The 14,896-nt window shown below is 41.9% G+C and overlaps 1 protein-coding gene across 1 annotated transcript; it reads left to right on the top strand.

Moving 5' to 3' along the window:
- Window positions 1-9,318: 9,318 nt before the first annotated feature.
- On the top strand, window positions 9,319-12,528 carry LOC109470379 (fibrinogen-like protein 1). Its single transcript, XM_019769314.1, has 5 exons — window positions 9,319-9,352; window positions 10,476-10,592; window positions 11,055-11,162; window positions 11,563-11,782; window positions 12,210-12,528. The coding sequence occupies exons 1-5, from the start codon at window positions 9,319-9,321 to the stop codon at window positions 12,526-12,528; spliced, it is 798 nt and encodes a 265-aa protein (XP_019624873.1).
- The last annotated feature ends 2,368 nt before the right edge of the window (window positions 12,529-14,896 follow it).

The following is a 14,896-nucleotide window of genomic DNA, read 5'->3' as shown; positions in this document are numbered from 1 at the left end:
TTTTTATACGACTGCCCGGCCGGGCCCCGGGGAAATTTGACCTTGCTTTAGCGACCAAATATTTGGCAGATGACGGCTCCGCAAATTTCATTCACAGTTGTGTTTGTTTCTGTGTTATCTAAGAGTCACTCATGAGGCACGGCGGTCTGTTACTACGCTATTCTTTCCCATTGCTTGGGGCGTTGGAAAAGTATCGGGTTACAAGACGCAATTTTGGCCTGTTTTGGACTACCCGTAAACCAGTTGAAAATAAAAAAAAGGATCGAAGGGTAAATTCCGTCAAAATAAAATGAAATGATCGTCTTGACATATGTGGCGTCGGGTGGCGTAGTGGCAGATTGTTCGACTACGAACCGGGGAGACCCGGGTTCGATCCCGAATTGTACCCGGGACATGTGTCCCGACGTTGTGTCCTTTGAAAAGGCACTTTCCTCACTCCACCCGGGCGTGAATGGGTACCTAACTTTAGTTAAGGAAAGCCGTATTGAGGTCACCTTGTAGCGCCGAATGGCAGCCGAACAGACCCTTGCAACAGTTCCACAAAAAAAAAAAAATTGTGGAGCAAATATGTGTTATTATGTGTTTTATTTGATTGTTGTGATTTGTATTGATTATTATCATATAGCCAGGTGGCGTTGACCAATCAGAAGCCCCCATTCCATATTGATTATGACGCCATAATGTCAAAGTTAGCATGATACAAGTATTGCCAGGTGTGTTTTATTCTCACAATTGTGCTTTGTTGCACAATAAAGCACGGCCCGGAGCAAACCATTTGCAGGGGAGTTGACTCTTTTTGCTTACATTTGTAGCAAGTTTCCTTGTTGAGTAGAAATATTTACCGTCTTGTCATCAAACAATTTATGTAGCAATATATAACAAAATAAAGACCATGTCAATACATGTGAATTTTGAGTGAAAGGAAAGAAAACATATTTTGCGCCACCCCCACTAGTAAGTACATTTCTGTATTGAAACATCCAAATGACCTCAGATGACTTCAAATGGAAGCTTGTTCTATTCTTTTGGCCCAAAATAGCCACAGTGGAATACAGGTTCTGTTCCGAAGTTCCGGTGAACTCATATGTACCCTGATAGAACAGGTAAAATCATCACACTAAAGGGCATACAATTTTAAACAATGGTGTGTCAGAATTTGTCATAGAAGAACTGATTGAGGTCAATTTAGACTCAATATGTGGGTCCTTGGAATCGGGAAACATGCACAGGAACAGTGGCCAGCAGACAGGAAGATAGAGGAGTGACTGTAACGGTTTGTTATATAATTTAAGTTTGTATGTGTTATACAGGAATGTGTCACTCTTTAATGTGTAAGTTTTGATAGGCTATATGATAATAGTGTTAATGACCCGCCCTTTCTCGGTGAATATGGTGTGATAAAGCTTTGTCAGTTGCTATAACCACCTCATAAAGGCACCGCGTTCGCTGCGCTCACTTGGTGGCTTTATTCGGTGGTTATAGCAACTGACAAGGCTTTATCACACCATATTCACCTCGGGGCGGGTCATTAACCCTTAATTATGTGATACCCCTGCATCAATTCAGCCATTAAAGGCTGCGACTGCACGGGAACTGTTTGGACAATTAATACTATTATCATTATCATTATTATTTCAATGTTAGTTGTTTATGCTAAATTACTGATTTTTTAAAAAATCTCGCTCCGAAAGACGATTTTTTCGGGATTCGGAGCGCCAGTCCGAGTCATGTTTTAGGCAAACACCGTTTAAAATTGGCTACGTATTTCACCCCAAATCCCCAATTTTTAATTTTTTTTCGACGTCTAGATATCAAATCAAAAACGCGTCTTAGGATTTTTTTACTTTCTGATATAAAGTGTAGTTTTCGTCGTAATATTGGTGAAAAAACGGCACTTTTTGACATTTTTCGCACTCAATTGCTCATAGTTCGAAATCAAGGTCATTTTTCAAAAATCCATAACACATGAACAAACCATTGCGGTCATTTTGAGCCGTGAATGAGATATGTTGGACTCTTCATACTTCAAATCTTAAACGAGTTTTGCACGCATGTCATACGGCATGAATATGGAGAGTGTTTATTTATGCTGGCGTGTACAAGTATTGCAAATCTTCAAGGTCACCCAACATCACCATGTTCCATGTTTACTACAAAATGATTGCAGACATGTACTGTCCAGGAACGGTTTATATTTGTGAAAAAGTGAATTTTTTTCTGTTTAATTGGAAAGTACCCATGTAAAGAGGGGCCGGAAAACCCAGGTTTTCTGTAAATGACCGCAAGTAACCATATTTCGAATACCATTCTGTTTCAATTACGTCAGATCGAACACGGTTCGGGTTTAAAGCAGGTGGGCAAATTGGGGCCCGAATTTGACCACCGTGACCATTGAAACTGCAGTTACTACCTACCCTTATAATTCTACTAGTGATACGGATGCCTTATTATTCCAGAAAACGTGTTTTTTTTCCCTTGGTTTAAACGTTTACAGACCAAACGCTCAAGATTAAAGGAGTACTAACCTCCAGAAGGAAGTGCTATTTTCCGATACATCATGCTCCAATGAATACATAACTAGCCGACTTTTTACATAATTTCGCTTGTACGAGTTGAGCGGAGCATGTTTGTAAAGTGATATTAATATCATTTTCCCCCATGCTGAACCACAATTGATACATCCGGGAACTCTGGCTTACGCAATGCTCATACACTTCAGGTCAACATAAACATTTTTCGGCGAAAATGGTAGGAGACAAGCACACTAACAAGCTGACGATTGAGAAATTACTTGCTTTACTTTGCTTGACCTGTGGCTTGGATATTATAATATCAGGATGTCGAATACAGTGGGAGCCAGTTTCATCCTGCGTGTTTTGATTTTCTCAACTTATTTGCATGTAAGTATCACTTGAACAGATAATTAGATTACGCCACTTTTGGAAAGGATAACTAGATTACGCCGTTTTTTTCATCGTCAATATTTGCGGCATAAATGAGGGGCGATAAGGACACCAAGAAGGGCAATGGTTGGTAAGATACCAAAGAACACAAAACGGTACGAATTTTTCTTATCGCCCCCGAAATGAGGTCTGTAACGTAACTTTTTGTTTAAAACATAGACACTAATGGGGTAGCGCGGTGTATTCTGGGATAGTTTTGAGGGTATTTGGAGAGTTTGTCCTGGATTCGATGCGTTTTAAGACTTGCGCGCAAAATGGGCATTTAATTGTATACTGTAAAATAATATGCATTTTTCAATTCCAAAAATAAATGCCTGTCGAAATATAGCACCTCCTTCTGGAGGTTAGTACTCCTTTAAATATAGAAATAAAGAGGGTGTTCTAGGATTCATCATGCATCAGTAACAATGAAAGCAGATTTTTTTAGCTTCCTGAATCTCAGTCATTTAAAGGGGCTTTTATAATTTTTTTTCAATTTTCCACCAGTCGCCACACCAACGCAGCAAGACCAGCCTTATTGGGGGCCACTTGCGGACGCCGCTGCGAGTATACCAAACCCGGTATACGTCTCCAGAGCAGGTAAAACGATTTCTAGTTATAGGAACTTATGCTGTGTTTCTTACACTGTGTTCCAAATACCAAAATATGTTTTCGATAATCACATTCAAATATATCTTGAAAGTTCATCTGTGTTGGTAGAAGTCATTATGAAACAACTTTGAACTGCAATAGCCAACACAAAATATTGGACTGGACATTCAGTCTCATTGGATAAAGTAAGACTCTTGGACACAGAAGAGGACTTTTTCGCACGAGGGATTAAATAGGCCATCTACATCAGGGCATTACAGCCATGCATCAACAGAGTCGGGGGGCGCCACAGACTATGTGCGACCTATAATCCACTGCTCACGGAGTCACGTGTGTTATCTGCGTGACGTAATGGAAGCGGCAGATTGCTCATTTCTTGATAAAGACTGTGAAAATTTGGGTGAGTCCAATTGTTTGTGAGGGCTACTGCAGTTTCACATTCAAATATACTTTTTTGTTTTTGTTGGATTCAACAGAAACCAATGACACAATCACTTACAACATTAAAAAGACCAAGTGGTCCCGCTGGAGCAAAAAGTTCTGGTGGACCGCCGGCGGGCTGGTCTTCATGGTCATTGTCGTCGCACTTTCCATACTGACAGGTCGGTTCTATAATGACGCACGCGTGACATTGTAAGTTCATGTCGTTCCGTATTCTCCAAGCAGAGTTTTGGGCTTTGGTCTATTTTTGGCGTGTTTTGGGGCTATTTTTTATCCGGCTTTCTTTTTTTTTGTACTGGTATTTTTGTGCCAGGCTACCAAAAAACCGGTGCAATAGCTCAATTGGTAATAGTGCTCGCTTTGTAACCGGGAGGTCGTGAGTTCAAACCCCGGCCGGGTCATACCAAAGACTTTAAAAATGGTACACACTTCTTTCTCTGCTTAGCACTCAGCACATGAGAAAGAATGTGGGAAGGTCAAACACACAGCACTACCAGCGGACTAGCCCCCTGCTGTAGTGCATTGCACAATTGTGTGTCGCCCAAGGGCTACGAAATGGAGATGGGCACCACCCTTCGCTCGGGCAAGAGCACGGGAGACATTCTTCTTCTTCTACCAAAAAGATACCAGTATGAAAGAAAAAAGGCCTAAAAAGCCAAAAACACGTCAAAAATAAGACTGAGAGTAGTCGCTCAGCAAAAGGAGGGAAAAGGAGTTTTGCAAGTGTGCGTTTGGAACAATTCCGCAGTGCAGCGGCAATACAAAGGGATAATAGCAGACACATCCAAGGTTAGACATTCAGGTAATAAGGTACATACGAAATTCCTACACAACCACGTTATTAAACGAGTCAGTTCGCTCCTTCTGGTACCTCCATGAAAAATGGAGGTACCAGAAGGAGCAAACTGACTCGTTTAATGAAAAATGGAGGTAAAGTTTTTGGCGTGTCTGTGTGTGTGTGAGTGACTGTTTGTGTTTCCGAACATTTGCAGTCAGCATAACTTCATAACGCCTTTATTGATTGTGACGATATTTGGTATGTTGGTAGGTCGAAGGAAGACAAAGGTCAAGGTCAAACATGGGCCTCCTGTTTGCTGACCTTGGTACTGCAACAGAACTTCTTTTTTTAATCTTTTGACCTGAACATGCTGAGGTCTTGGATTTTTGCTGACAGATAGCTTTCCTGTCAGGAATAAGTGGTGTGGGTTTTGTCCCCCCTAGCATCTTGTTCTGAAACTGAAGCGCCTTTTCTGGCGAAATCTTTTAAAGCAGATACGTTGAGAAAGGAACAACATATTTTGATCATTGTTGGTATGTTGGTAATTTATAGAGAGATGTTCATAAACAAATGTATATTATGCAAATGAAGATCTAATTTGCACAATTAAGGAGGAAATTATGTAATTACAGTGTTTTACATAATAGAACTTCCATACATGTAATGCATGTAATCTACGGCAAGTTGAACGTCAACAGATACCAATTATGAAAATAAGCACCTAATTTGTATACGTAATTTGAAAATTCTGTGATTTCCTAATGGTCAATGATGGGCTTTTTACACCTTGTGACATATGTAAGTTATTTAAAATTTAATATCACTATGCACATATGTTAATATATAGGTCATTTGCACGATTAACATGTTGACTTGGAAAGATAGGAATTTCACAGGCAAAATATTGTTTTTATGTAAAACCATAAAGTTATGTAGATCATGGTAATCATGACCGTATCTCCATAATCAATGAGACAAATCCCCCAAACACATTTACATTAACTCTACATATTGCACGGAGGTATGATATCTCCGAATTCTTGTTTTTTTAAGTTCGCTTCACTTTTGCAATATTTATACATGACACAACAAGCTCAATTTTCCTTGTCTTTCTTTTTCTGAATACAGTTAACCTGAGCATTCTCTCTCAGGAGGTGATGACGCTTTCACAACGACTAACCAAGCTGGAGCGTAAGTAGTGTGTCCTTAGGCTAGGTACTAATAGTATCCTTTTTATCATGCTCGGCCATGGACCTCCGGTATGAAGTTATGCGGAAATAGTCGTCTGAAGCCAAAAGTTGACTATGCGCTCAGGCGACCGCCCTTAGCGGGCGCCCATTCCCACCCCGAGCAAAACCCGGATAGAATGACGTTATGCTGGTATTGCATTGTGGGTGATGACGTCATACCTTCCGGTCCAATAGCCGAGCATGACAAATAGTGGGATTTACCACGCTAGCATGAGCGAACGCAGGCCACTCAAACCTCACACAGCTAACACATACCAGTGTTCTTGCGCACCGCACCAAAAATTACCATGACAACATAACATTAGCATTACACACACGCAAAATATGCTGTGAGAGGTATGAGCGAGCACGTGGCACCTGGCTAAGTGGTCCGCCGAATTGATAATTCCATCAACCGAGCAGCAAACAACTGTAAAAGAAGAAAAAAGGAAACACGACCACAGAAAACTAGCCCGAGCTCGGAACACTCGGACGAGGTCTGCCACTGGGGGAGCCTAAACAAACAGGGTCGATGAGACTACAATCGACTGAAAACGCCAAAGGAAAAAATTACAAGAAATCTGAACGAAAATCAAAAAAAGGACCGTCAAATATATTAAAATCCTGCAACCGCCGCCTGGTCCTGCTAGAACTGGGCGTCCCTGATTTGCCCACGGCGAGGATTGCAACGGATTGCGATCCCTCTTTCCGGAGGACGACTGGAGCAGCCATCTTGCATCTCTGGGCTGGTCGCTTCGACCGCACCTGAAAACTGTTGAATGGAAGGCAAAACTAAAAAAATTACATAACACCGGCGTAGTTCCTGGTCTAAATTCTTCGTCCCCGCTGACAGAAAACGTTTCTAGCTTTCCCCTGCGAAGGATGGCAATGGATTCTATCCTGCCAAGAGACAAACCTCTCCATGGCCAGACTCGTCTCGTAGGCATCCATCCTTCTTGCTCCTTTAAAACATACATCCAAGGACAATATTAGCCGAACAAGTTATAAAACAAAACACATACAACAAAAACTATGTCTAAACTCCGTCGGTAGCTCTCCTACGGCACCCAAACCTGCTCTGCCACAGCACGGCGCTCTACCGGCTCAACGCCGCGGTAGCCACGGTCTCCCCGCACGAACAGTCCCGCCGGAATCCGGGGTGCCTCGCCTCGACGGGTTTTGCTGGGGTGGAGGGGCTTGATGAGCGTAGGCCAGACGTGGACGTGGAACCGGGCCTGACCCGGATAGAATGACGTCATGCTGGTATTGCACTGTGGGTGATGACGTCATACCTTCCGGTCCAATAGCCGAGCATGACAAATAGTATCTGTATTGGTATAGCCAGTATAACCGCCCTTCGGCGTAACACACCAGCCTCTGTATCTGTATAGCCGGTATAACCGCCTTTCGGCGTAACACACCAGCTTCTGTATCTGTATAGCCGGTATAACCGCCTTTCGGCGTAACACACCAGCTTCTGTATCTGTATAGCCGGTATAACAGCCTTTCGGCGTAACACACCAGTTTCTGTGTCTGTATAGCCGGTATAGCCGCCTTTCGGCGTGACACACCAGCTTCTGTATCTGTATAGCCGGTATAACCGCCTTTCGGCGTAACACACCAGCCTCTGTACCTGTATAGCCGGTATATCCGCCTTACGGCGTAACACACCAGTTTCTCAGGCACGCGGCGCGGCTACTGATAATGCCCCCACTGCACTTGGTGACAGCGAGTTCCACATCTGCGATACCACACCAACACCTCAATCCTTAGTTACCTTCGCCAAGAATTGGAGAAGGTTATGTTTTCATGGCCGTGTGTGTGTGTGTGTGTGTGTCTGTCTGTCTGTCTGTCTGTCAACAGCATAACTCAAGAAAGCTTAGATGGATTATCTTGATATTTGGTAGGTGGGTAGGTCTTGATGAGAGCTCGAACTGATTAGATTTTGGGCCCCCTGGCGGCTTCTTATGGTACTGCAGCTGAACTTCCGGTTTTGATATCTCATGATCTAGACATGCTAGGGTGACGAAAATTAAATGGTAGGTAGCTCTTGTGCTGGGGAAGAAGTGACGTCAGTTTGCGCCCCCTAGCGGCTTGCTCTGGAACTGCAGGGCTATCTGTTTTAAAATATCAAAAAAAGCATAACTCAAGAACCGGTTGACGGATCGTCGTGATTTTTGGTATGTAGGTAGCTTTCATGATGCTTGATATAATTATATGACAATTATGCAAATATGGATGTGATTTGCATAATTTATGGGGAGATTCTATAAACCAGCTGCATTCCATGATAAGACTATTGAAGCTTGTGCGATTGGTAATTGAGAAGGAGAGAAACACAGGCAGATATTGATTATGTATATGAGGACATAATTTGCATAATTAATGAGAAAATGTTATAATTCTGTAATGATGACTGCCTGGAATTTTTATACATGTGGTATGTGAAAGTTCAGTGAAGGTAAACATCATTTAACATAATATATTCAAATCAGGACCTTATTTGCATAATTTATGAGGAAACAATAGAATGGCACAATAATTTGTCAGCCATAAAGATTAACATCATTTGGCGAAGGTATGAGATCGAGGAACTCTAGTTAATAACTCTGCCAGTACTTGCAGGCATGACTATATTACCATTACATAGTACACATCTTGAACCTCAACTCTGTACCATTTATTGGGAATTTCATGATTTTTATTAATTCTTTTGTTTTAGGAACTCTGTACAATTTATAGATCACTTTGTGATAGGAGTTTAACTAATTCTTTTTATTATTTCAGGAACTGATGTCTGCCTGGAACACCAGCGTTGCAGTGACCATGACAGGCCGACTCTCTCCCCAGAGGCGGTGACAGCAGCCTTAACCACTACCGCGGAGTCATATGGAGGTGCACAAGATAACAACACAGCACTTTCTATATTTGCTATGCCATATTTCTCTTGACTTCACCCGTAATCAATGCAATCAAGCAGAAGCTTACACACCCTTTGAGGAAGCCCCCAAAACTGCGCTTAATTAGGACATTTTGACTTGAAATATTGCCGAAAGATAGGAATTTCATAAGCAAAATATTGTAATTTAAGTTTGCAAAACCATGATTATGGTAATCATGATCTTTCCATAATCAATGAGACAAATCACGCAAAACATTTACATAAACTCTACATATTCTAATAACTCTCCGAATTTATTATTTTTTTCAAGTTCACTCCGATTTTGCAATATTCATACATGACACAGCAAGCTCAATATCCTTCTCTTTTCTTTTTCTGAATACAGTTAACCTGAGCATTCTCTCTCAGGAGGTGATGACGCTTTCACGACGAGTAACCAAGCTGGAGCGTAAGTAGTGTGTCCTTAGGCTAGGTACTAATAGTATCTGTATCGGTATAGCCGGTATAACCGCCCTTTGGCGTAACACACAAGCTTCTGTATCTGTATAGCCGGTATAACTGCCCTTTGACGTAACACACAAGCCTCTGTATCTGTATAGCCGGTATAACCGCCCTTCGGCGTAACACACCAGCCTCTGTATCTGTATAGCCGGTATAACCACCCTTTGGCGTAACACATAAGCCTCTGTATCTGTATAGCCGGTATAACCACCCTTTGGCGTAACAAACAAGCTTCTGTATCTGTATTGCCGATATAACCGCCTTCCGGCGTGGCACACTAGCTTCTGTATCTGCCTTTGTATGGTCGGTATAACCGCCTTTCGGCGTAACACACCAGCTTCACAGGCACGCGGCGCAGCTACTGATAATGCCCCTACTGTACTTGGTGACAGCGAGTTCCACTCTTCGAAAGTTCTAGAAAAGATGAGTTTTTGAACACCTCAATCCTCGGTTGATAACTCTGCCGGTACTAGCATGTACTTGACTATATTACCATTACATAGTACACATTTATCGGCAATTGTATGATTTTTACTAAGGCCACACTGACTTAATTTTATGGATGACATCCGAGCGCGCATTGAATTTTGCCCGTTCTCAAAAAAAAAAAGAGAAAAAGAAAAAAGATCACGTCCACCGAGGCTCTGGCCTGGCTCTAGGCCTTGATAGTCCATGGTAGTTAGCGACAATATGAAGTCGGGCACCCAGGCTACTGAAGCTCCACAACTCAAGAACCCAGAACATACGTACAGTGGGGATTAATAAATTCCGCAAAAAGCCAGCATGTGCCGGCTTGTCATATACGTCGCTATGTACTGCCGGAAATTCACAATACCAGCTTTATATTCCTATGGTTTTATAGCATTTTTATTTTTGGCCGGAATTTTTTTTTATTCGCCCGCGCTCACTAATTCGGGGGTCTTCAGAGGACGTCATCCATAAAATTAAGACGGCGTGGCCTAATTATTTTGTTTTTATTTATTCTTATGTTTCAGGAACTCTGTACCATTTATCGATTACTTTGTGATAGGAGTTTTACTAATTCGTTTTATTGTCACTTATTATTTCAGGAACTGATGTCTGCCTCGAACACCAGCGTTGCAGTGACCATGACAGGCCGACTCTCTCCACAGAGGCGCTGACAGCAGCCTTAACCACTACCGCGGAGTCATATGGAGGTGCACAAGGTAACAACACAGCACTCTCTATATTGGGTATGCCATATTTCTCTTGACTTCACCTATAATCAATGCAATCAAGCAGAAGCTTACACACACTTCGAGCAAAACCCCAAAATTGTGCTGTCGCTGATATCAACGTCACATCGCACACACGTGCATATACGTGCACACATACATACACAACACACGTGCGCGCGCGCACACACACACACGCGCGCGCGCGCGCACACACACACGCAAACAACTCACGAACAAAACACACACACACACACACAAACAACACACACACACATACATACACACAAAAATACACATAACAAATAAACGACACACGCACACACGCACACACACACACACACACAAACACACACACACACACACACAGACACACACAGACATACACACACTGTAGACGTAACCCGTCTATCAAAAATGTGACTCCGTCCCCTGCTACTTGCCGTTTCCCAGAGGCAGACTGTGCTGCATATAAAGCCGCTGGGTACACGACCAGTGGAGTCTACACACTTGGCTCTCCCCTGTCCGGTGTAACGGTCTACTGTGACATGGATACAGCAGGTAGATATTATTTTGAGGCACATCGATACCATTAATATACATAGGTTTGTTGTGAATATACATTGTTAAATGTGTTACCTTTAGCGCACTGAAGTTGTTTGGCTGGCTCTCTATTGGCAATGGTAAAAGTTAAGGTTTTAGTTCCTCAAACGGCATCACACAAAGTGTGTTGTGCACTCCACGGGCCCAGGCAAGATACTGGTCCCACTCTCATGCCCGAGTACCCGGGTACAACCTACACAAAACTAAAACATAGAAATACAAAAGCCACACCAGGTCTCTTATTTTAATGGACATCCCGATTCAATCAATCTCGTTCTGAAAACGAACACCTTCTACGGTGTTTTCATGTAAAAACTCTTTCATGGCCTACAAAGTAATGATGATTTTTTGTGCACAGGCCTGGGCGGCTGGACTGTGATCCAACGTCGACTGGACGGGTCGGTTGACTTCCGAAAGAACTGGGAGGAGTACAAACACGGTTTTGGGAACAAAAACACGGAGTACTGGCTTGGGAACGAGAACATCCACCGGCTGACTGCTTTGATGAGCTATACGCTCCGGGTTGAGCTGATGGACTGGGAAAATCAGACACGCTACGCGGACTACAACACATTTAGGTTGGTACTCCTCCTTCTAGTGAGACTTCTTTAGAAAAAAAAAACATTGTTAAGACGTCACTTGGAATCCGGAAATACATGAAGTGCGCAGAAAAGCCTCTCTTTAAAACTAGTAGTACTTCTGTTAGTCATTAAAGTCATTACGCATAACTTAGGGAAATGTTGTCATTTGCATCAGCAAAAATAACGTTGCCTAAGGCGAGGACTTTCACACATACATCTGATTTTAGTAGAGAAGACCATAACTTAAAATAGATTATACCAAATCAAAAGACATTTTCATCATCAAAAAGACAAAACAACAAAATCAAAATGACACACCAAATTTACATTAAAAGTATTTCATGGAGGTATGAGATCACCGAACTCTAGTTTGTTTTACAAACAGGTCAGCATTACGTGGTGATGATTTGATGTTCCCCTTCAGGGTGTCCGGTGAGTCGGACCAGTACCGGCTGACCGTTTCCGGGTATTCAGGCACAGCGGGGGACTCCATGAGTGTTAACAACGGGATGAAGTTCTCCACTGTGGACAGGGACAACGATAAGTGGGGTTACGGCGAGTGTTCTCAGGTTAACGGAAAGGGTGGCTGGTGGTTTAACAACTGCAGCCATTCCTTCCTCAATGGGCGCTACTTGGGCAAATGTAGGAAGTCATGTGAAGCATGGGAAGGTGTGGTGTGGAAGACCTGGAAAGGAAAGCATTACTCCCTCATGTCTGTGTCTATGAAAATCAGGCCACGATAATTGCATTTGCTGCACTAAATCTGATCACACCCGGCTATTCACAAAATCATTAATCTTGTAATGCTGACAAGTAAGGCGCGTAGGGGCTTTGTCTGTTACAAACTTACACCAGAATGAGTCAATTTGAATGTATCAGTGAGGAAGATATTCTTGTGAAGCGGGGACCTCCTCCAGCTAACTAGAGAAGTGTTCAGATATTGGTTATATGGGCTAGATTGTTCAATATGAATTTTGGGTACTGGGTACAAGTGACAATACTGTATAATCATCAAATGGAGGTAGCTTATTTTGACTTCATATTGATGCTCTTCATGTGGCGTGTCATTTAATGTAGGATTTCAGAACTGTTGTTTGGTACAACTGTTTAACAAAAGCTTTGCCAGACAACTTAAGGTGTCAAATATTATCTTTTTTCATGTATATGTATATGTATATCTGTGTTATCATCTATTTCCAACATAGTAGAGCTACAGCATCTCAATGACAGTTCTGTATGTCCCTTTCTGCTTCAAGGGTCCACATCACTTTCATATGTAACAAAAAGAAATGTCTTTGATGTAGTTCAAAACTTTATTTACTGTACGGCAGATTCTCGTAAGTGATAGATCACCAACCTGGCTTGTTTATACTCATTTTTCTTTTACCCACTTTGTAATTATCTTCGCCAAGAAGGTTATGTTTTCAGTAGCGTTTGTCTGTGTGTGTGTGTGTGTGTGTGTGTGTGTGTGTGTGTGTTTGTTTGTGTGTGTGTGTGTGTGGTTTAGCATAATAACTCGAGAAGCAGTGGATGGATTGGAATGAATCTTGGTACGTGGGTAGGTCTTTATGACACCTAGAAATGATTAGATTTTGGGCCCCCTGGCGGCTTTCCTAAGTACTGCAACAGAAGTTTTGATATCTCATGATCTGGACATGGTAGGGTCACGAATTTTTAATGGCAGATAGATCTTAGGAAAGGGAAGAAGTGGCATGAGTTTGGGTCCCCTAGCGCCTTGTTCTGGAACTGCAGGAGCATTTGTTGAAAAATTTTCTTGATAACGAGAAAACATCTGAGGATATAGATTATGTAAATGAGGACCTAATTTGCATAATAAATGACAATTGTTTATAATATCATAGTTGTAACTGCTGGGAATTTCATACTTGCCACATTTGGAAGTTAAGTGAAGGTGAACACATCAATAAACATAATTTGCATAATTTATGAGGAAGTGCTATAATAGCCTTTTCGTTAAGATAAGGCCGTCATTGGGTGGAGAATATGATCAACTGATATAAACCATGCAAATGAGGCTCTTATTTACAAAATCAATGATTAAAATTGTATAATTCGTCAACCGCAAGGGTTACAGTAACATCATTTGGCGAAGGTATGCGTTCGAGGAACTCTTGTTATGTATGAATTTTGTCATTGTGTTTTACTCTCGTTTTATGTTTTTGAGTGGAAGGTGCCATATAAGCAATCTCTGCCTCTTGCCTAATAATAAATATATGTGGATAAATAAAAAGTGTCTGACTGCAGATATCTATATTTTATACGTTGAAAATGTCAACTGAAGTAGCTTGGATAGTAGGCGTGTCTAGAAATATGCCTTGTAATTGTGGTGTCAATTTGGTGGTTGATCCAAAAGTTCTCGGCCTTACTTAGAAGAAAGAGGTAAAACTCCCTTTCTGGGAGTATGACATTTTACATCACTGCCCACAGAAATGCAAATTGACAAGAAAACTAAGCAAAGCTGAATCATAAGCTAAAAGTAAACCGTATCAAACTTTGTGGATTCTCTCGTATCATGTTACCCTCAAAAAGAAGATTTCAGAGAAAGCTGTACCGAACAGATGCGCATAGAGGTCAACGGTACGACTGTATGAACGAACACGTGTTTTGAACACGAATCATGTTCCATCATCTGTGATCTGACGCCACTAAAACAGAAATCGTGTTCCAATTTGGGTCACCGACGGTTATTTGTATATTTTCTCGGTAAATCAGCATTGTAACGCCCTTTATCCACGGGTTATGGCTTTTACGTAGCCTCCGTCGCAGTCTTGTTGGGCGTCGGCGTTATTTTTTCTCTGAACTTGTTGGAGCGCGAAACCTTCTCTCCGTGGCAAAAACTCCCTCGGCAGCAAATCGTCCCTCGCGGCCGCATATTACTCGCGTCGCGCAGAGAAAAAATAATGCCGACTCCCAACAAGACTGCGAAGGAGGCTAGCTTTTACGGCTTTACCCGTAGCTCAAAACAACAGAATTGATCTTTAGAATAATTATTTTTACTTATTTTAGCCTTCTTATCAAAATTGTCAAAAGCTTAGATTTTTTAACTGGGGCGAATTTTCTACAAAAAATGGCAAAATTAGCTGTTTCTGA

Source organism: Branchiostoma belcheri, unplaced genomic scaffold (genome assembly GCF_001625305.1).
Source record: "Branchiostoma belcheri isolate BF01 breed outbred unplaced genomic scaffold, Haploidv18h27 scaffold221, whole genome shotgun sequence".
In the NCBI taxonomy this organism is placed as follows: domain Eukaryota; kingdom Metazoa; phylum Chordata; class Leptocardii; order Amphioxiformes; family Branchiostomatidae; genus Branchiostoma; species Branchiostoma belcheri.
The sequence above is the reverse complement of the archived record's forward strand: the minus strand, read 5'-3'. Positions and strand labels throughout refer to the sequence as shown.